General features: G+C 43.8%; 2 protein-coding genes across 2 annotated transcripts in view; both read right to left on the bottom strand.

Annotated features, from left to right (window-relative positions):
- The window catches only part of ITGB5 (integrin subunit beta 5), a gene marked incomplete at its 5' end in the record, with an annotated part of 78,174 nt that extends 75,965 nt beyond the window's left edge, over positions 1–2,209 (bottom strand). Inside the window, one exon of the mRNA XM_082483442.1 lies at positions 2,187–2,209. Within this exon, the coding sequence (XP_082339568.1) occupies positions 2,187–2,209 (23 nt within the window). The remainder of the gene's footprint in view (positions 1–2,186) is intronic.
- MUC13 (mucin 13, cell surface associated) lies at positions 1,876–22,741 on the bottom strand (the record flags this gene model as incomplete). The annotated part of the gene is made up of 16 exons (XM_082483441.1): positions 1,876–2,280; positions 3,534–3,741; positions 4,815–4,902; positions 7,583–7,620; positions 8,703–8,814; positions 9,993–10,118; positions 11,412–11,588; positions 12,459–12,511; positions 12,958–13,016; positions 14,595–14,701; positions 15,629–15,748; positions 18,201–18,251; positions 19,056–19,106; positions 20,766–20,816; positions 21,613–21,669; positions 22,690–22,741. Coding segments are annotated over 16 exons (1,401 nt in total), but the record flags the coding sequence as incomplete, so codon positions are not given.
- Positions 22,742–23,033: the final 292 nt, after the last annotated feature.

Below are 23,033 nucleotides of genomic sequence, written 5' to 3'. Positions count from 1 at the left end.
GAAAAGGGAGAAAAAGAAAGGACTTAGCAGAGGGATTAGAAGCAGGTAACATCTCTTTCACCCCAGGGAATGGTGGGGCAACACGGGGCTCAAAGAAAAAGAAGGGGGCAGCAGGCATGGGGGGCCATACATTAATGAAATTGCTGGGGAAGGGAGCTAGTCCCTCTTCTAGGGCTTTTCTAGCTGGAGGAAGGACAGTTTCTCTCCGCCTCTTGTGCTAAGGGTAGCCACCATGCCTTGCTTTGCTCCTCATGGGTGAGCACTGTCACAGGAAAAGTGAAGAAAATAAGACCAAATTTCTACCATCCCTTGAATAAGGTACCGTGAATAGCTAAATCCAGCTTGCCCTGCTCACAAGGAGTAAAGGTCACCTTGTTCATGTTGAGACATACATAGCCAGGGGAAGGTAACGAAGGCCACCAGAACCTGGCCTCCTACAGACACCTGCCAAGGGCAGGCGCTGTGCAGCCAGGTGACAGCAGCAAAAGGGACAGGAGTCAACTAGAAGAAAGAAACAGTAAAAACCCAGGAAATCAACAGAGAGAAAATTGCATCTTTTCTCACCAGACTACTTCTGAACTCCTGCTCATTGCAGGCAGTTGAGAGAAAGCAGCGTCTATCTTCTGTTCCTAGAGAAGCCACATGAGAAAGATCGGGACAGTTTAGTTTCCAGTTTTCAACCACATAACTGGCAAGTGGGAGCTGGTTTTGAGCACCGAGAGCACCGAACAACCCGTCTGCATGCACATCCTGGTAACCTCTACAGCCACATACAGTCTTCTCTACTACTGGCCCCCTAACTTGTCATTTAAGCCAAAAGACACTTCTTTTTTTATCTGTGTGACATTAACAGACGCATACGCACAAAGCTGCCATCACAGAGAGCAGCTTGTCCAGCATTTTCAAAGGAGACCCGACTGCACTAACTACCCAGTTCCCGCCAAAAGCAATCACAGAAAATTAATGCCAGCCTTACAACAATAAACACTTTGCCTTCATTAGGTTTAATAATATTTCTGATCGGAACTTCTGAGTGAAAGCTGAGTGCTGATGCAACCAGGCTATGCACACTTGTGTCTAAACTCTGCACAACTTTTAACATAAAATAACTCTGGAGTTGTAGGAAAAGTGCTTACACCATTGGGCAGCAACATAAGAAAGCCTTAGTACTGAGAAACAATAATGTTTAATAGGAGAAGTTAATGTGTGTATATAAAAACCAAACCACAAAATATAACATGGAATTAAATGATGTTTTAAATGAACTTAACCTATAAATATATGAACATATTTGTGCATATATAAATTTTACATATATAAGGAAATGTTAATGCTAGTCAGTAGATAATGCACACTCAGTAAAGGACAGTAAATTGTGGATTCTTTTACAGACAGATTTATTGAGTGCATGTAAGAAATGAAAAAAAAAACCAAACCAACCAACCAACCTTAAGATCATTCAATCAAAACATAAAGAGTACAAGAGAAAAAAAAGTGTTAACACTTGCCGCAGGAGCTGAGACTGTATATTCAATGGAGTTGTGCAAGATGGAGAACAATAGTGTTTGAAGATATTGCTTCTTGTCATTGTATTGGGAAGGAAGGCTGTGTAAAAGGTCAGACGAGTACCATTGTCTCACACAACACATGTCAGCAGAGATCTGAACTGAATGCTTTCAGGCAGGAAATATTGGAGGTTGAGGAGAGGAAAAAAATTGTACCTGATAGACTAAAGAGAAACAGGTTAGGTTCTCATGAAGAACAGTTTTGATCTGCCCAAAGGCATGCAGACTGCCCGTAGCTGAAATGCAGTGAGCCCAAATACAGGCAAAGCTTTGGGTGCTGACATTTTACGGCATCACACATATCGCTTGGACGATCTTCCAGAAGAACTGAAAAACAATGGGGTTGAAATCCTGGTATCTTGTCTACATTCATTCTCTTGCCAATGTACTGACGACCTGAAAGAAGTCTAATGTTTATTGGAGCCCATTAGTTCTTTCAAAAGTCCTCTTCTCCCTACCCTCTGCTTCATTTTTCCCTTATTTCTGAGAGTTGTCCATGATCTCTTTCAAGCAGGCATCTTCCTTTAGAAAATCTTCAGAGAATATGGGGTTATGGATTTTGTTGTCTCTTCTGCTGAAGTAACTGCATTGGTGAGAGGCTGTGAAAGTGTTTGGTCTGACCTGTTGTTGCGGTGGTTGTCCATCCTTCTATGGCTTTGGTCTCTTAGTATCTGCTCTGCATCCTAAAGCCCTCAGGCTCCCGTGATACTTCATACTACAGAGAATTTGGACAAGAAAAGAAAAGAAAAGAAAAGAAATAAAGAGTAGTTCTGGGTCAGAAAGCTCCTTTCGCAGAATAGTTCAGCATGTAGCACCCTGCACATGATAGCCCTTTCTGTGGGACACACCAGCCCTCAAGGAAAACCAAACAGACAGATTTTAATCAGTGAAAAGGTGATATGTTTGGAAAGTTAGAAATGCCCAAATCCATGTGAATCTGATCAGTTAACTAAGTAAACAGATGGTTTTCTTTTCTTACTTAGCAGCTTTTTAAAAGTGGGGTGTTTATTTTAAAAAAAAAAAATCAGGTTTCTGTGTTGCTTCTATCACAGTTTAGGCCTCAATTCTGCAAAAAAACGTAAATGTATTACAGTTAAACAGATTTTCTTCACTAAACAGGTGTAGTTTCTTGCACCACAAGAACTAAAATGTCATTTAAACAAGATTTGAACGGACAATGTGCTTTCTATTTCCTCGACGCATGCAGAACCCCACAAATCAAACATATCGCAGCGCAGCACTTCTCAAGCCGCTGCTCCCTCCGCAGCTCCTTTGCAGAGTTCCAGGATAAAACGGGCAGCTTTTTCAGAGCACACCTTCCAGCGACTGACACGCCTCTGCTGAACAGGCTCCCTTGGGCTATATCAGTGCAAAAGCTGTGCTAGCTTTATCATGGCACCTTACCCCTTTACAAGGCTGCAGCCATGGCAGAGGCTCTTGCTAGGCGGTGGCAGAGCGGGTGGGAGGACACCAACCCTCTGGGCAGCTGTGCCAGCTTAAGCTGACCATGAATGTTGCACCAGGCTGCATCTGGGAAGTGCCACCGCAGCACCTAGTGACACTACAACTGGCTTAAAAGAAGCACAGGTTGTAACAGCCCGTGATGCCTGCACGCACGCCTGGGCTGAAGGATGTGTTCAGTCAATGAAGACAGATGTCCCACAACACAGCAGACCACCGGGCAGCCAAACTGTTGCTTTGATCCTAGCTTGTCACATATCCCTCCTGTGACTCAAGGATGACTACTGGGGCTTTAGAAGGACCTTCGTAAGATGAGTGCTGATCTCTGCATTAAGAGATTTGGTTTTTTTCAGCTGCAGCTACAGTTGTTTGGTTACCTTTATACCACTTTGGCCTTCTAGATCAAGGGAGGATAGACAGAGTGGAGTTTCGGTTCCAACAACGTCTGTAGCCCACAACACTACAGTTCAGGAATGCAATTCCTGTAGGCCTGTGTGAAACACTTACCATATCATCATAATCCCTGTCCGGAAAACGACTTCTGTTTGGAGAACGCATTTCATACGGGTTGTTTGGCTGATATCCTGAGTTTGCATGGCCAGAAGTGGTCTGGACTCTGGGGAACATCGTGTTCTGTCTATCATCAGAGGTATTTGGGTTGGAATATCCTGACTTTATCAGGCTCTTCTTCTCTGGATCTTGTTTGTGTTTGGCTCTTCAGAGGGAATGAAAGAACAAAGGAGGTTTTAAAAGAACTTTTAGTGCACCTTACTTATTGAGTAAGTCCAATTTTTTGAGTTGTCCACTCCCACCTTATTTTGAATGCTCAGTCCTGTTCTGAAACATGCAACAGATTTTTCTAGCATACCTATTGCAAAACCTTTGTTACCAATGACAGAGTACAAAGTTTGGCATCTCTTATCACAGATGGGGCTAAACTGCTAGGAGAGGCAGAGGGGGACTTTGGCCTCTTTCTACTAGTTCCTACAGTGAAGGAGTTTCCTTGACCACCACTAGCTCTAACTGACTATTCAGAGGAAGAAATGAGGCATTCATTACCCCCAGTTAAGTAAAGTTGCCCTCATGCCTGCAGTCAGAGCTGGACACTCAAATAATGCATTTGAATTGTCTGTGACCACAAGTCCATACATCGCACACACGCGGCACCAGCTTGTGCCCCTGCTACCGAGCTATGCCTGCTATGGGCAGTCTTGTAGGCATCTTTACCTGGGCAGCACTGAGAGCGAAGGCAGAGGAGCTGCTTGAGTGTTTTATATTTATTGTGTGGAGAGAAGTGAGGAGGTGCAACTGCAACTGGGAATTTGCCAGTACACCAGGAATAGCAAGCTTTAATGGGATGTTTGGCTGGAAACGCCACCTGTATTGAGCTGAAAGGGGCATGCTAGGCCGTGAGTTGAAGTGCTAGCAGGGAAAGCTGCAGAGGGTCTGAATTTGGGCCACACAGTTTTCTGATATCAACATCCTTCTTCAGTCTCATACAGATGCCGTATCAGTACTGGCAAGGGCAGGGTTAGGATTAATGGATCTGGTATGTATTTTCAAGACTTGGCTGAAGCTTTCATAATCAAATTCACTGTAAGAGAACAAATAGTTCTGGGAAGAGCACACCGGCAAAACCAAATTCTAATGGCTACATGACTTAAATTAACTTGTCTGCCCAAGTAGGCACCCAACCACATTCACAGCCCTGCCCCTCTCTAAATTTCTGCTTAGTTCCATACAAACATGCAGCAAGGCAGCTTCTATAATTGTAAGAAATACTCTTACCTTACTGAAACAACAGACACTGCTATCACTAAACTCAAGATGATGGCTCCAAACACTGTACCCACTATTATAAGGATAAGTTCTCTATCTGAAAAAAAAAAACAAAAACAAACGAACAAACAAGAAACATCAATTGAAAACTCATGGTTAATATTGAAAACCAAGTCCTGTCCCTGTCCTCTTACTTTTAAAGAGTGACAGAAAGAAAAAAAAGAAGGGAGGAAGGGAGAAAGGGAGAGAGAAAGAGGAGAGAGAAGTTATGCATTCCCAAGCTCCTGGTGCTGTCTCAGGACAACTGACTGCGGACACAGAAAGATGTAAATTAAGGAACTGATCTTCTGGATGTCTGTTTTGATCCCAGTTCAGGTTCCTAATCCCATGCACTTAATGGCTTCACACATAGTTATAGCTGAGGGACAGGAACAACTGAGAGGGTGTAAAGGTTGCTTAAGCTGGTATTGCCGCTGAAATATGCAGTTAGGTGTCAAATAGGCTCTTCCTATGCCCTAGGCACATAAAGCACACTGATTTGAGGTGTCTGTTATGTGGCACTATGAACACTGCATAAATATCCCATATCTGCATAAATGTTTGGCAAGGAAAGTTCATTTTCACTGATCTTGCTGCAGAACTAGCATGACTAAGGGAAGAAGACATGAATTCTGTATCTTTTCCTTCAACTATGAATGGAATTGCTACTAAAACCTAGTCTTAGCTCTGCGTAGCCATTGTAAGTTTTAAAAAAAAAAAAAAAAAAGAATTGTGTCCTGCAGGGCATAATTTCAAGATAAGGATGTGAAGAGTAAGACAGTCTCTTGAGCTACCAACCTTACTGGTGGTACCTACTTGAAGATTCCAGTCTGGGTTTATGAGTTTGCCATTTAATACACTGAATGCCTATACTGGAGGTACACAACATGAAACCACCAACTGTGCCATTACCAGCAGAAAGATGCATCACCTTTAATCATAGGAGCATACATTGAGACAACAGGGAATATGATTTCTTGAAAGAATGCTATGCCGAACACATATGTAAAGTGTCCTTGGTGATTGCTCAGCAAACTTTTTACATCAGTACCCACCAAGTGCCGTGCGGAGAAGATAAGGCTATTAATGGAGTTTATCGTTAGCAGGTCCCAAATTTGCATTTAAATTCACAATGTGTTGATTTTGTACCAATTTAGCATTTTCATTTACTTTATGAAAAAGGTCTTAAAATTTGCAAAACTTTATCAGGAAAATATGTTCCATGTGACGAAAAATATCCTTCCTGTCAAACATTTACAACTGGCAAGAATCACTGTGCTGCCCTACAACTACCATTAGCCAATCTCCAAAACTTTTAGGCAAAACCAGAAGCAAACCCTTGAAGATCTCAGAGCTGCAGACACAGCTATGTTAAACATGTATAAGTTTAAGAATGCAGCAGCGTGAGACTCCAAAGGGCTACATGAGGATATATCTTTTGCTCAAACAAAGCCAAAGGAGTTGTGAGAAGTGAAGAACCATAAATGTTTGGTTTTCAAATTGCCTTTGACTGTATTAGATGTTCTGAATTGAGGCACATGCAAACACTGGAAGGCATGAAGAATGTCTTCTCCTAATCTATATGAAGGTGGAATCACAGAATTTTCAGAGTTGGAAGGGACCTCTAGAGATCATCTAGTCCAACTCCCCTGCTATAGCAGGATTGCCCAGAGCACATTACTCAGGACTGCATCCAGGCGGGTCTTGAAAATCTCCAGAGAAGGGGACTCCATAACCTCCCTGGGCAGCCTGTGCCAGTGCTCTGTCACCCTCACCGTAAAGAAGCGTTTCCGTGTATTTGAATGGAACTTCCTGTGTTCTAACTTGTGCCCATTGCCCCTCGTCCTGTCACTGGGAACCATTGAAAAGAGCCTGGCTCCATCCTCCTTCAGCCCACCCTTTAGATACTTGTATGCCATAATAAGGTCTCCCCTCAGCCTTCTCTTCTCCAGGCTAAAGAGTCCCAGCTCTCTCAGCCTTTCCTCATAAGGGAGATGCTCCAATCCCTTAATCATCTTAGTTGCCCTTCGCTGGACTCGCTCCAGCACTTCCCTGTCCCTCTTGAACTGGGGAGCCCAAAACTGGACACAGTATTCCAGTTGTGGCCTCACGAGTGCAGAGTAGAGGAAACTGGAGAAGGTGCAGCGAACAGCTGCAAAACTGGAAAGGGAAAAAACTTTGGGAGGCCCATCTGGTTAGCTTGTCCACATGATCACAATGATGGGATAAAAGAGTCGGGGCCATCATGTATTTGCTGGTACAGAGTACTAGATGCTATGCAATGGTTGCAAGGTAAAGCACAAGCAAGAACCAGTGGTTGGATATTAAAGTAGAAACATTTTAAATGAGAGCTAATCCACTGGCGTTTTAATAGAGGGAGTCGTTCATTACAGGAGAAACTACCCATTAGTGGTGCTGAGTTCAGTACTGCATGTCTTTACATGAGGACTAAATGCTTTTCTGTCAAATAACCTGTGTTTGACTAAAAACCACTGGACTTAATGCAGAGGTCATTAGAGGAAATACTACTGTCTGTCTGAACATGAGTTTCAAGATGGATTTTCAAGAAGGCAACAGTGGAATTTCACTCATTTTTTTCCTAACATTTTCCTGGTATCAGTAGAGGATGATGGCACCCCTCAAGACTTCTACTTGTTATTTTTGTTATCTCAGGCAGATTAAACATTACCAGGTACTTTTCCATGCTACAACTAAAAATCAGGAGTTCTTGTACTTACTGTTATTGCAGTTCTCCCCAGAATAGCCCACTGGACAACTGCATGAGAGAAAAAAAAGAAAAAAGGGGAAAGAAAGAAAAGAATGATAATATCATTAAGTAGATGATCACAAAACAGTGGTATATTTCCACCTTTTATCAGCAATTTCTCCACAAGGTGTGTTCATTGCAGGTTTCCTCTTTAATGCTATCTTAATATTGAATTCTTTAGTTTTATCGTTAGAGTAAAACAATCCAAGATTTTTAGAATGATTGATGAGCTGGGCACTCAAAGTTTCAGGTTCTCAGCCTGAAAAATGTTAAAAGGGGTCTAATGTCTCCAAAGAACTAAGCCCTGCACCTCTGAACCACTTGGAATTGCTACCCACTGTCTTAATCAAAAGCCTGAATCTAAGGTCTATAAGGACTGGCAGCTCTTCATCTTCCTCCCATGTTCATTTTTTATATTTAAAATATATCAACTATATGGTAAGAAGTGTTCAGTGTGTATCAGCAATAATTACAAAAAGAGCTGAATTAATGGATATGGGGAGCAAGGTCCCTCTGCTTATCCACAGGAGCAGAGCACAACAGGTCGCTTACTCAGCTTCAGCAGCAAACACCACTGCTCTGTTCTGACCCTGAGCTGACAGAATTAGTCACAGAGAGAAAACTAAGACAAGATAACATAGGTCTGAAAGTTATCAGGAAACAGAGTGCCCACAGATTTCAGTGGAACCTTTCCAGGGATTTGTGGCAAGTCTTGCTCTAACGCTTGCTGCTTACTAAATGCTTCTGCATACTAGTTCTGATGGCTTAATTACTTTGAGGGAATAGTTTATGTCATCAACCCACAAAATAAGCATGAATTAGTTTATCTTCTTCACTGCCTCTCAGATGGTCTTGGATCTCCTTGACTTTCCTCTGAGGTATGATGAGTGCACACCAAAGGCTAATGCCGAGCAGTTAAAATGCCATAATTTGTGACACCATGGGAATTTGTCCACCTGTTAACCACCTCAAGCACCTCTCTGATTCACATAGCTGCAGGCTGCTCTAGATTGAAGGTGACCCCGTGTTAGATGTTTTTCTCCCTATCTTTGCCTAGAACACAGGAACACAAGAAAAAGCTGAGTACTCACGGTACACATGTGTCATCGTTCCTTTGATAGTCAGGCTTGCATTTGCATACCGGAAACCCTCGTTCATTTGCACAGTACTTATTTTCTTTATCAGAACAGTCTTTACTGCAATCTGTATTTTCAGAGGGAAAAAATACAAAGTAAATTGAAGATAGCTCCCCAAAAAATCAACATTGGAGAAAATTCTGCCTCCCCCCCCCCCTTGTTTTTTATTGCAATATAAACACACGCAACTTTGTTGTGCTTCAAAGCACCAGAATGGTTTCTTTGGAGCTATACCTACATAGAACAAAAACTGAAATACAAAAGTGCAAAATTGAAAGTAAATAGTCTTTGTTTAAACTATCCCGCTTCATCAGAATGAAAATTTGGCTAGGCTGCACCTTACAGAGGCAAGCAATGACCTGCAGTTTGATCTCACAGCAGATCATTTGTATTGCAACTGATCTAAAACCGGATCAGATTTAGACGGGTTAGGGGCCACAAAGGCCTACACTGGATCACATCTCACTGGCCTTTATTGTAGCCAGCTTTCATTATTTTGTCATGAGTGTTTCCAATATTTGTAGTTTTTCTTAAAATCTCATATCTAAACTTTTTTTTCTGTAGTGTGAAAATTTTAGTTTTCACAGGAAGAAAAGAAGGTACATTTCAGGGTTGTGGAGGATAGCTAAAAATATAAACAGAGGACTCATTAAAAGACTCGAAACCGACACGCAAATAAAACCCCAACAACTAACAGTTCCTAAAAATCACATAAATCATTCTTCCCACAAAAGCCTTTCTAAACACAGGTAATGCAATCCTAGAACTACTAAGAAGGGACAGAGCTTTAACAGATTGCTGTAGTGTATCATGAGGCTTCCAGTTCTGTTAGTATTCCCATAGCTGCCTCCAGGTAGCATGTAGAATTTATTCACAAAATATGTCCTAACAGAGAAGGCTGTGAATATAGGATTCAATTTGTTCCATATTTAACCTATTTAGGTTTCAGTTCTTACCAAGAGTTTAACAATGCATTTAAAGAGTTGCTTACTCGCTGCTTTCAGTGATGATTTTGCCAGGCTTTAGTAGTTTATTCTACTGGAATAGAATTATGGGTGTGTTTAAAGTGAAATGTGAGAATGTGTTTCTATGGCTTTCTTAATAAGACACACATTCCCTGATTTTTAGAGGTTTCTGATTCCCCGATTTTTGGCATTTTTGTGGAGCGCCCTTATCCAAAAGGGACTGAGACAGGGAATAACCAGGTCAGCTTTTCGGTGATAGATAAAGTAGCAAGGTTCTTACCTGAACAAGACAAAACATCCCATTGTGTACTTGAAAAATTACTTCTGCATTTGCATTCTGGAAACATTTTCTCTATGCACTCTGTCGTGTGGTTATCACAATTAAAAGCTTCACAATAGGTTGCACCTTTAAAAGAGAAACAGTCAGGAAGCAAACTGAGAACTAATAATATCTTTTTATAGAAAGCAGTGCACCTGCTCCGTAAATCATAAACCAATTATGTAGCAATTCTGAAAAAAACTTTTAAGTATTTTTTTTTTGGGGGGGGGGGGAGGGGACATTGATACTGCAGGCATTTCTACCAGGCTTTTCTTTTCCCTTGCTGTTTACCAGTTAAGGTTCTGTTTCCATCCCATCTTCTGACCTTCTGTTTCTCAGCTTCCTACAACAGCCTCCAAACCTACCTGCCCCAAAGTCCATGAAGAGAGAAATTCTACCTATTAATTCACATTCAGAACACTGACTTTCTGACTGACCTTAAAAAAACTATAGCAAAACCCCAGCACTGTTCCCTTAGTTTTTTTCTACAACTGCACTGTGAGGCCCAAATCCCATACAGTTCTACATAGATATAAATGTTTATAAGCATGCAGCTCATTTCATGAGCTATATTAGTATGCTGTTTGCCCAACGTGTTGCTCTTTAAATCCATGTCCCAGTGGCAGCAATGGGTTACAAAGCTCAGTGGGTGGCGTGCAGTGGAGGGATGTGATTGTACTGGTGTTTTGTGAACGCTCAGGTTTTTTCTATTTCCCCCTCACCTTTAGGACTAGCACACAGGAAATGTCATGGCTGAGGTGGATACAGTCACCTTCAGAGACCAAACTCAGGCCATAAGCCATGAAGCCATGAAATGGACTCATTTAATTATTAGCTACACCTTTTGCAAAAGTTGATTTCAAAACAGGAGCATATTAAAAAAAATACATATTTTATTCACAAAATTATTCTCCAAGTATTACACTTTTAGTAACACAAGGCTTTACTCATTTAGACCAATGAATCACTTAGCTCAGTAGCTAATCAGTGAGACCTCATTTCAATTACCATGGGTAATTATGGAAGAAGTCTAAAGAGAGTTTCATCCTATTTTGCCAGTAAAATACTGTCTTATTCTCAGAAGCACAATATATGTTTGTATATATTTTGTCCTGATTTTTCCAGCCACTTAACACTCAGCAGCAGGTTAAAATCAACAATCCTTTACACAGGAAGTAGAAAGCCTTAATAAGACAAAAAAGCCCAGCACCGAATGGTTCAGTCTTCAAAATTACCCAAGATTGAACATTCGGGTCCTTAAAATCAACAAGGCTTATGCTCTGGTGGCCTTGGCTGCACACAGAAATGTTCTAAGCAGCTTTGAAGATAGGAACATCTGTTTCTGCTGATTATTTGCTTCCACGGTAAGGAATTACATACCTCTGTAGTCAGAGACATAGGGTGATTCTTTTGCTGCATTAGTTATTGCCATACTAACTGTCTTATTGTTTACATTTGCGTTCTCCAGAAACAGGTTTATCACTGTTACATTCGTTGAAAAAGCAGCTCTGACTTTGTTTTGATATCTGAAAAGTACAGATAGTATTATTTTAAAGTCTCATATAATCCCCATGGATAGCAAGCTAGATGCAAAGACAAAAGATTTCTGCCAAACCTCCCCCTCTCCCCTAGCTTCTCTCATCCCACAATGTAGGCAGCTGCTAAGACACCTGAAAATAAGTTCAAGTCTTGCTTAGGAATCCATCTTTTCAGTAGATCCAGATGTAAATAGGTATCTGGTAAGAAAAGGCTGTTGGATTTAATGCTTACACCACTCCTTTGTGCGCTGTTGGCATGCAACTGATTCTTTTATTACTGGGCTAGCCTCAAGCCGGCTGCAGAGCGGAGGACCTCATCTGTTAGACACTAACCTTTACGTGCTCACATCAGCCTGTGGTGTCGTCCAGGCATGACATGCAAAACCCAACCTGAAGCGGGGTGAGGATAATTCAGGGTATGACGGCAATGAATTCAGAAGGGTCTGTTTGCAATGTAGAGGTATCTATGCTAATTGCTTGCTAGCTGGGTTGGGTCCAGCTGGACAACAATCTCCCTGGGGTGTGAGGTGGAGAACCTTGTTCTTCAGCTGAACTTTGTGCTGCTGGGGTACGCACAGAAATACCTTTAAGAAGTAGATTGCTGTAGTGACTTAAGATGGTACTGTGCCCCATGTGTTTGTCACAACCACTCTACTGAAAGTTACTGCCCTCATAACCCTGCTGGAACAACAGGTTGCGTAACTGCTTAATCCATGGGGTTCGCTGAAAGGGTTTACGTTGCTGTGTGCGCTAGCACGACAAGTTTGGCCTGATGTGGGTTAGGGAGCACTCACAGAGGAGCTGGCAGAGCTCTGGGGCAGTAACCTGTAACAGATGGGGATGGGAAGAGAGGGAGACCTTACACTGTCCATCTAGATCAGCAAAGGACCTATGCCCGCAGCTACAGTCACCACAGTCCATTCAATAATATCTTTGCTCAGCCTGCCATCAGGAGACACCAGCAAATGCAAAAGGAGATGCAGTGAGCTTCTGCAATGAGGGTGCCTCTTAAATTAAACTGGGACTCCACATTGGACCTGTTCACAGGAACCTCAGAGTTAACTTACAGTTTCAGAGGCATGTCAGATATCAGAGGGACTGCTAGTTATAGCATGGTGCTATATCCTATATGATGCTAGAAGTGGGAGGTCCACCGTGGAGCTGTCTCAGCCAGCCCACTTCACAGACATATTGGAAATCCATGGGGTAAATATGGGGCCAGCATCCCAGAAACATTAAAAATACAAGAAGAACGGCTGCATTTAACAGGATGTACTGAACTGAACTCATCCCATATCCTCTCTTGAACTGAGTACTCCATGGGAAACAGATTAAAATGGGGTGTGTGGGAAGCATGCACTGTGCAAAATCCAAACTGGCAAACTTACTCAATGTTCACGATGACAGTCTGTTCAAAGCCTGGTAAACTAGTGAAGGCATCCTTAAACTGTAAAAGAGAAATGAATTGGAGTTAAAGGCAAGTAGAAAAATAGACCAAAATCACAGGAAGCACTGAGGCTTCCGCTGTAGCTTTAATCCAGAACATACTACTATAGGCACAAATAAAGCAAGTTGATCAGTCACATCCACCCTTCAAGGTATTGCAGAAGAGGAACGGTGGGGTGGTGCTGTAGAACAGGGAATATAGGAGAGCAGCGGAGGGATGGAGAGACATGAGTTCAATGAATGTCAGGCAGTGCATTAGGGTTGCCTCCCTGGATAGCTACAGATACTCCCTTGCAGACTCATTGCTTAGAAAGGCGTCTCTGCGGTACCAACTGATGTACAAGTAGAGGGAAGAGGGAGAAGCAGACTTCCTCAGAGATGCCACATGTCCTTGAGATACGGTGAAGTGGGATCATCAGGGGTTGATCATGTGGGGAGAAGCACAGCACTGATGAAAGCGCTGGAGGTTGGATGGGGTCAGTAGAAAAGTCACTGCTCGCCCTCACCCCGTGTGAAGCAGGGAACAACTGGTGGGGATAGCTGCCTCCAACTGCCACACAAGTAGAAGGCATCGTGAAAAAGGGTAAGATGTCTAAGTCAACTGAAATGAAAGGTAAACTATTCTCCTTTGTAAAAAAATTTTTAAAAATTTCTATGCTCTTTTCACTTTTGCAACTATTACATATCTATTCTAGTGCTGCATATCATGCACTTCTGTAGCCATGTCATGAAAAAATGCTGGACAAAAAATTGAGGAAAATATTTTTTAACATTTTGGAGGGACAATTTTTGATTACTTTCCAATAAAACATTCATAGGAAGCAATATAATAACATGAAGAATTTGATAACCATTTTTGATGAATTCTGATTAATATTTGGTAAATTTTTTGATCAGCTGTCTGGTAGAATCGCATACTTCTTCCTTACTTCCAGAAAGCAAGATGAGCACATCCACTTGTTTCAACATGGCAGTGTAAATTAAACTGTTCATCTTATTTCTCCAGGAAATCCATTACCTTATTTTATCTATAATTATAGAATACTCAAAATGGGAAATATCTATTTCACTAATAGCATTAAAATACTAATATTGGTATGCTTATGGAAGAGGCTTATTGTTTTGGTATTTAGACAAAGATGGACAGCCATTCTGAAAAGTTTGTGCTCTGTAGAAACTTAAAAAAAAAAAAAAAAAGTTCATTTTTACATTTCATCAGAAACTAAATGGGTTGCAAAATGTTGCTCAGCCTCCTGGTTTCTGGAAAGGGAATGATGAAAGATAAAGAGCAATTTATGTGACAACTTTCCAGAATAGAAGTGGCACCAAAACCACAGATGTTACTTATTTCAAGTCCATCCCTTCACTTCAGCAAGAGCCACGCATGTACTCACCTGAGAGCAAAATTCAAGTCTTTTATGAATAGCTCTAAACTAGAGTGAAGCATTCTTTGAAAGAAGTAGATTTCTCAAGTGAAACTATTCTAGGCTTCACATTAAAGGCAGCGTACATCCCCTCTGTCTGCATACCATTCAAGATAGCATTAAATATACAGAAAAAAGACAACATCGTCACTCACAAACGTTGTTATATGTTTGAACACCTCTTCATACTGCATGGAATTTACAGTTCCAACACTATCATTGTAAGATGCAGTCAGCATAACGACTCCTGGGAATATTAGCCCTAGAACAAGAACAGAGAATAGTAATTCATTTGAAAGCATTCGAGTAAGTTGGGTTTCACCTTAGAGTTCTCCAGCCTTCACAGTTGGAGAAATGCAATGCAGAAATCAATCAGTGCTATTTTTCATATGCTGGAGGAATCAGTAGGGGACAAATATTTGCTTAGTCAATTCAGCCACAACAGGGAATGTACTCTGGCTACCTGGGAAGCAGGCGGGATCCTGGGCTCAACCAAACTAGCCAGGCTATGAAATAACAGCGTTAAACTGTAAGCATGGCCTGAAGCTAACAAAAGACTGTATCTAAGGTGTTACAGCATTTAGTGAGAAAATACCTGTATTAAGGACTCCAAATTTGCAGCCACTAAGCAGCTAACAGGGTTCACCATACCTGAGAAAGTGATTAAGTGCCTACCTGCTTCTTTAGGCTCACAGGTAAATTTGAGAACCATGCTTGCTGGCACTTAAATACTTAGCCCCATTTGCTCACATGCCTGGCCGTCAGCAGCATCTCAGAGATGCATTTCAACAGGACTGTGATGAGTGTTTAGCAATAGGGAAAATCAAGCCAGTTGTTCGGAGGTCTTCATGGGTTTGGGCCTTTTTAAATCCTGGCCGTTAATATTGATGTCAGGTTTACACTTGCATTTTTTCCTGCTTTTCACTCATTTTAATTTCCAGCACTCCTGACAGCGAGCTCACCTTCTCTCCTGGCACATTAACCTCTTTGGCTGTTACTGTTTTGTCAGATAACAATCTAGGTCATTGTAGCAGTGGCTGTCTGCAAAGCAAGGCATTATTCAGCAGTCACTTTCCCAGACTGATTGCTTTCAGTTATAACACGAGAGCAAGGGATATGGGAAGAAAAATTCACTTGAGCAGTTATCTGTGAAGTAACTGAAAATATAGATTGCCCTTCTGCAACTCACCTTGGTGACAATTCTTCTCCTTATAGTAGAATCCATATTGGCACTGGCAGGTAAAATTGCTATATAAAGCAATACATTTAGCCAATTGTGTTCCACAAGGGTCTGATCTGCATGGGTCCCCTGACAGAGAAAGGAAAGATACTGACATCAGGATTTCTATGAAATTGCAATAGCTAGTCCATATAAAAAGTACTTCATATATTAAATAGTTCATATATACTTCTACTAAAAGAAACTACCAGGTATGTTTTATAGAGTATAGATGCAATTAAAGAGCACATGGCTACGTCTTGTTTGCTTAATGTTTGTGTAGTAACTGTTTTCCCTACACAATCCAGCAGGATATCACAGTGGGGACACAGAGTAAGGCTGAAATTCATTGTCTGTCATACTGAGCATTCACAGTCTAACTCTACTTAATACGACTAAAACCAAAACAAACAAAAAAAGTATATCAAGGGTTGCCAAAATCAGTGACTAAGTCAGAAAAAGGCAGACTACAATAGCCTGTGCATCTTTAATACTGCACTGGTATGTGCTTGCCTTATTATAACATAGTGTTAGGTAGGGTCCTTTACTGCAGACACATTAATAAAATGAAGGCTGCCAAGTTAATCATCATAGTATACATACTTCAACAGATATCAGAGTATGCTGCTAAGGAATTAGTTGCAGGTCTTACAGCTGCCACTGTAATGTGACTAACTATATTAACTGGCCACTATACCGTACTTCTACAGCAGTAGAAGTAAACTTTGCAGATTTGTGCTGACTGCTGCCTTCTACTTAATTGCTGTAGTTGTTGCTGAAGATGATGTTGTGTTCATTCCCAGAAAAGGGAAAATAACTTAATATGGCAGCCCTGTTAGTGCCCTGGTTACGCTGAGGCCATCGAGGGCAGCATGGTGTGACGCCTCAAAACCTTTCCCAAACCTGCTTCTACTCTGCCCTGTACTCTAGCTAGTGCCTTGCCCTTATTTCCTGAAATCTGTTCCTCAGTGTGACTTACCCTGCATGCCTGCCTGTGATATCTCTTCTCTGGTAAACTCCCTTTCCAATTGATTTGCCCTCTCCCTGCAGATTTTCTCTGTTCAAGAGTTCTGCAGGCTCCACACATCTCTCCCTCTCCCTGAATGCCAAGCCTGTCACTGCTACCCCAAGAAAAGGGCAAGATTCTTGTTTTCACCCTCACAGCATCTTCAGTGTATCCAGACCATCCTGGGGCTTACGCCTCTGTCCTGAGCCAACCCAGGTCCTCTTCAACTCCAACATGTTTTAACACTTAGAAGATTAATAGCACTGCGGGAAAACTTCTAACTAATCCTTCCTTGAAAATCATCCTGTGAGAAGCTAGCCTGGAAACATGCACAACAATAAGGAGAAAACTCTTAGAAAGATGTGACAGCAGATCCACCAGTAGAAAGAAATTTAGGGAGCAGTAGGACATTAGAATAATCTCAACTATATTTTTAATTTAATTTTTACAGGCTACGCTCTTTGCCTAAAATGGTCACAGTTATACTTTCCCTAAGCAATTATATATTCTCTAAGGATTTTAATGTATTTCAAATCTATACATAATTTATTCATTTATAAGTAATTAAAAGATATATTTCAATATATGTTATATGTAGGATGACAATTACAGTTCTCTTCCAAGTCACCAAATTCTGCTTTTCACCCTGCTTGGTTTCTTTCACTGAACTCCACAGGTACGTTGTCATATATGAGGTAGAGATTTTCTGTGCAACGGGGGAAAATAAAGTAGATGTCTTTCATCCCCCCAAAAATGGAAAAGAAAACACTTAATGACATTTCGTTGGATAGAGGGCTTATCTCCCGATATTGTGTTTCCAGAGCACCTACTGAAGCCAAATTCTTTTTCCTGGAGGCAGAGACCCCAAGCAGAAAGCAACAACAGTTGTGAAATCACCCCCAACACTTTCCCCTTGCAGCAATGGCCAGCAGGGAAGAATGGAGGGGAGACACAGCATTGATAAGGAGCACTTTATCTCCCCTGGAACATCCCACTGGGATGGAGGCTTGGTGGGGCACAGAGGATTCCTGGGAGGGACTGCTCTGTGGCCCCAAGCCACGGCCCCATGGCACACAGCCTCATGCTGGTGTGTGCTCTGGCTCCCTCCCTGCCAATTCTCCAAGCAGGCACAGGAACAATTCCTGCATGGCCCAGTAATGGGCTTACCCTGGGCACCTCATCTGCAGGGATTCTTCTGCACCCAGGAATGCTGCAGAAGACAAAGCCACCAAGCAGGAAAAGAGCCACCTCTTCAACCACTGCCCCCCCTCCCCTCAAACATTCCTCTTGCAGCAAAGGACAGCAGGGAAAGAGAGAAGAGTGGAGAAGACTGACAGAGAAAACTGTGAAGCAGCAACTGTTCCTGCATGGCAAGGATGTGAGAAACAGTTGTGGGGTTTGGGGTCTGTTCAAGAAGCTGGGAGAAACCCAGGAAGGGGAACATATCCCCGCCTGTGGGGGCTGCAGAGCTCCCTGGGAATGAGTTACTCCAACCTGTCCTTATAATGAGCTACCTGAGGGCTTTTTGCTCCTTACCTGGAACTGTTGTTGGCTCATTTGTGGCAGCAGTTGATTCACTGACGCCATCTGATGAAGGGAAAAGAAGAGAGATGGCAGCACTGGTTAGCATTATGTGGAGGAAAAGTCTTGTGGAACTCTGTGTGTGCAGGACAACCTCTGAGCAGGTAAGTAGGCGACATGTGCGGGGCTGAGCAGCCACAGCCGTGGGCAGCCTTGCCCTGCCTCGAGGCTCTCCCAGGCTGTGAAGCCTGTGGGGCCTGAAATGTTCATGGCCCATTCTCCCCCAAATCCCAGGGCTTCAGAACGTGCCCCACATGGGCACTGTATTGCTCCAGGCTCAGCTGCACTCACTGGCCACAGCTGTCCCAGCCACCAGCAAGTGCATGTCTCCTAGCCAGGAAGGCTCCCTCCGCCTGCCCAAGGCAGAACCACACAGCCAGCATCAGCTTCCAGAGCACGCAGAGGGCACCCGTCACCTCATGAATGTGCTGCCTGTGATGGCCTGCTGGACAACACTGTTTTGGGAAAACCGTGAAACAGCAACTGTTCCTGGGTGGCAAGGATGTGACAAACAGATGTGGGTCTCGGGGTCCATTTAAAGAGGCAAAGGCATCAAGCAGGACGGGACCGGGTTGCTGAAATCGTCATCAACACATTTCCCTCACAGTAGACATGAGGAGGGTCAGAGAAGGAAGGCAGGAGAGGAGAAGCAGACTTCATCTGGGGCTCTGCAACTCCACCAGGAATGAAACTTGGGGAAACCCAGGAAGGGGAACACATCCCCGCCTGTGGGGGCTGCAGAGCTCCCTGGGAATGAGTTACTCCAACCTGTCCTTATAATGAGCTACCTGAGGGCTTTTTGCTCCTTACCTGGAGCTGTTGTTGGCTCATTTGTGGCAGCAGTTGATTCACTGACGCCATCTGATGAAGGGAAAAGAAGAGAGATGGCAGCACTGGTTAGCATTATGTGGAGGAAACGTCTTGTGGAACTCTGTGTGTGCAGGACAACCTCTGAGTAGGTAAGTGAGTGACATGTGCAGGGCTGAGCAGCCACAGCCATGGGCAGCCTTGCCCTGCCTGGAGGCTCTCCCAGGCTGTGAAGCCTGTGGGGCCTGAAATGATCATGGCCCATTCTCCCCAAAATCCCAGGGCTTCAGCATGTGCTCCACATGGGCACTGTATTGCTCCAGGCTCAGCTGCACTCACTGGCCACAGCTGTCCCAGCCACCAGCAAGTGCATGTCTCCTAGCCAGGAAGGCTCCCTCCGCCTGCCCAAGGCAGAACCACACAGCCAGCATCAGCTTCCAGAGCACGCAGAGGGCACCCGTCACCTCATGAATGTGCTACCCATGATGGCCTGCTGGGCAACACTGTTTTGGGAAAACCGTGAAACAGCAACTGTTCCTGGGTGGCAAGGATGTGAGAAACAGATGAGTGTCTTGGGGTCCATTCAAGGAGGCAAAGGCACCAAGCAGGAGGGGACTGGGTTGCTGAAATCATCATCAACACGTTTCCCTCACAGTAAACATGTGGAGGGTCAGAGAAGGAAGGCAGGAGAGGAGAAGCAGACTTCATCTGGGGCTCTGCAACTCCACCAGGAATGAAACTTGGGGAAACCTAGGAAGGGGAACACATCCCCGCCTGTGGGGGCTGCAGAGCTCCCTGGGAATGAGTTACTCCAACCTGTCCTTATAATGAGCTACCTGAGGGCTTTTTGCTCCTTACCTGGAGCTGTTGTTGGCTCAGGTGTGGCAGCAGTTGATTCACTGACGCCATCTGATGAAGGGAAAAGAAGAGAGATGGCAGCACTGGTTAGCATTATGTGGAGGAAACGTCTTGTGGAACTCTGTGTGTGCAGGACAACCTCTGAGTAGGTAAGTAGGTGACATGTGCAGGGCTGAGCAGCCACAGCCATGGGCAGTCTTGCCCTGCCTCGAGGCTCTCCCAGGCTGTGAAGCCTGTGGGGCCTGAAATGATCATGGCCCATTCTCCCCCAAATCCCAGGGCTTCAGCATGTGCTCCACATGGGCACTGTATTGCTCCAGGCTCAGCTGCACTCACTGGCCACAACTGTCCCAGCCACCAGCAAGTGCATGTCTCCTAGCCAGGAAGGCTCCCTCCACCTGCCCAAGGCAGAACCACACAGCCAGCATCAGCTTCCAGAGCACGCAGAGGGCACCCGTCACCTCATGAATGTGCTGCCTGTGATGGCCTGCTGGACAACACTGTTTTGGGAAAACCGTGAAACAGCAACTGTTCCTGGGTGGCAAGGATGTGAGAAACAGATGAGTGTCTTGGGGTCCGTTCAAGGAGGCAAAGGCACCAAGCAGGAGGGGACCGCGTTGCTGAAATCGTCATCAACACATTTCCCTCACAGTAGACATGAGGAAGGTCAGAGAAGGAAGACAGGAGAGGAGATGCAGACTTCATCTGGGGCTCTGCAACTCCACCAGGAATGAAACTTGGGGAAACCCAGGAAGGGGAACACATCCCCGCCTGTGGGGGCTGCAGAGCTCCCTGGGAATGAGTTACTCCAACCTGTCCTTATAATGAGCTACCTGAGGGCTTTTTGCTCCTTACCTGGAACTGTTGTTGGCTCATTTGTGGCAGCAGTTGATTCAGTGATGCTTTCTGATGAAGGGAAAAGAAGAGAGATGGCAGCACTGGTTAGCATTATGTGGAGGAAAAGTCTTGTGGAACTCTGTGTGTGCAGGACAACCTCTGAGCAGGTAAGTGAGTGACATGTGCGGGGCTGAGCAGCCACAGCCGTGGGCAGCCTTGCCCTGCCTCGAGGCTCTCCCAGGCTGTGAAGCCTGTGGGGCCTGAAATGTTCATGGCCCATTCTCCCCCAAATCCCAGGGCTTCAGCATGTGCTCCACATGGGCACTGTATTGCTCCAGGCTCAGCTGCACTCACTGGCCACAGCTGTCCCAGCCACCAGCAAGTGCATGTCTCCTAGCCAGGAAGGCTCCCTCCGCCTGCCCAAGGCAGAACCACACAGCCAGCATCAGCTTCCAGAGCACGCAGAGGGCACCCGTCACCTCATGAATGTGCTGCCTGTGATGGCCTGCTGGGCAACACTGTTTTGGGAAAACCGTGAAACAGCAACTGTTCCTGGGTGGCAAGGATGTGACAAACAGATGAGTGTCTTGGGGTCCATTCAAGGAGGCAAAGGCACCAAGCAGGAGGTTGCTGAAATCATCATCAACACATTTCCCTCACAGTAAACATGAGGAGGGTCAGAGAAGGAAGGCAGGAGAGGAGAAGCAGACTTCATCTGGGGCTCTGCAACTCCACCAGGAATGAAACTTGGGGAAACCCAGGAAGGGGAACACATCCCCGCCTGTGGGGGGTGCAGAGCTCCCTGGGAATGAGTTACTCCAACCTGTCCTTATAATGGACCACCTGAGGGCTTTTTGCTCCTTACCTGAAGTGGCTTCAGGTATTGGCTCAGGTGCGGCAGCATCTGATCCAGGGTTACTTCCTGATGAAGGGAAGAGAAATAGCAGCACTGCTTAGTGTTGTGTGTGGAAAAAGTCTTATGGAATTCTGTGTACGCAGGACAATTTCTGAGCAAGTAAGTGGGGGACTTGCATGGGGCTAAGCAGCCCCGGCCATGAGCAGCCTTGTCCTGCCTTAGGCTCTCCCCAGGCCCAGTGCCACATTGGTGTCGTGCTTTCCCTCATTATCCTTTTCCCACACTCTGGAATTTGGCTGCTTCCCACCACTAGCAGTTTTGTACCCTTCCTGCTTTTTTCGTCAAAGCTATTACGACATGCTGATTTGCCGGCACACACATGTGTCCCTGCAGGAAAGCTCCCTCCACCCTTCCAAGGCAGCATCGCACACCAATGCTGTCTGCTAGAGCAGGGTCAAGGGCATCCCATCCACTAGCGCATGTGCTCCCTGAGAGCTAGTGGAGCTCTGGTCTTACCTAGTGTCACTGTTGCTGCCTTCTCTTGCTATGCCAATTTGCCTTTCTCATCCCTTAAACAAGTAGCGATTTTAGCATCACGCATCTTCAGTAGTTGCAGTTTTTAATTATATTTACATGACACTGCACTCCACAGTTAACAAGTTCACAATGACTCTTCAGATTCTGCTCTAGACCTCAGCTTAATCCACAAAAAATACATTAACCTCAAGATATACATATATAGTTAATTTGTAACTGTGGAAAATGGTCCCAGGACAGGCATTATTAAAAACTGTATATAGACTCTTTCAGAGCAGCCGTGGAAGAATGACTACCTTTGCTAATATCTTCTCCTATGCTGTAACAAATTCAAGGAAACATTGAAAGCAGAGAATATATTCTGCTAAATTATCATCAGTGGTATCAAGACCCTCTTTCCAGGACAACACTTCCATGTAGTTATGACAGTATAAATTATTTTTTGTCATTCTTTTCCTTTGTTGTAATTCTTTCTGAATGAAGAGAAACCTGGCTGATACCAGACAATGGATAAAGAAAATTTTCCTCTCATTTTAGTTTCAGCATTACCTGTTACTGTGTTTACTCTTCTGAAGCATTTTATCCATTTAATTTTAGGATGTTTATTTTATATTTAGACTGTGTAATTCTTAATTCTTGATATATGGAATATTTAGGGTTTTTTTTGTCTAGAAGTAAGGAGAAAAAATTATAAAACAGCTTTGCTAATAAATGTGTGATACTGACAAATAGTCATTTTGGATCATATGATCTAACTTTAATCTGAATTAGTTAATATATGAGTTAGGAAGAAATTTATTTACTCTGAGTTAATGCCGCTGCAATCATAATTTAATCTAAGTCATTAACAGCAAGCAGCTAGAAGACTAATGTATTTCTGGCTCGAATCCTCG

The sequence above is a fragment of the Vanellus vanellus genome, assembly GCF_965231255.1.
Source record: "Vanellus vanellus genome assembly, chromosome: 5".
Taxonomy (NCBI): Eukaryota; Metazoa; Chordata; class Aves; order Charadriiformes; family Charadriidae; genus Vanellus; species Vanellus vanellus.
Note: the sequence above shows the minus strand (reverse complement) of the source record. Positions and strands in the feature narration are given on the sequence as shown.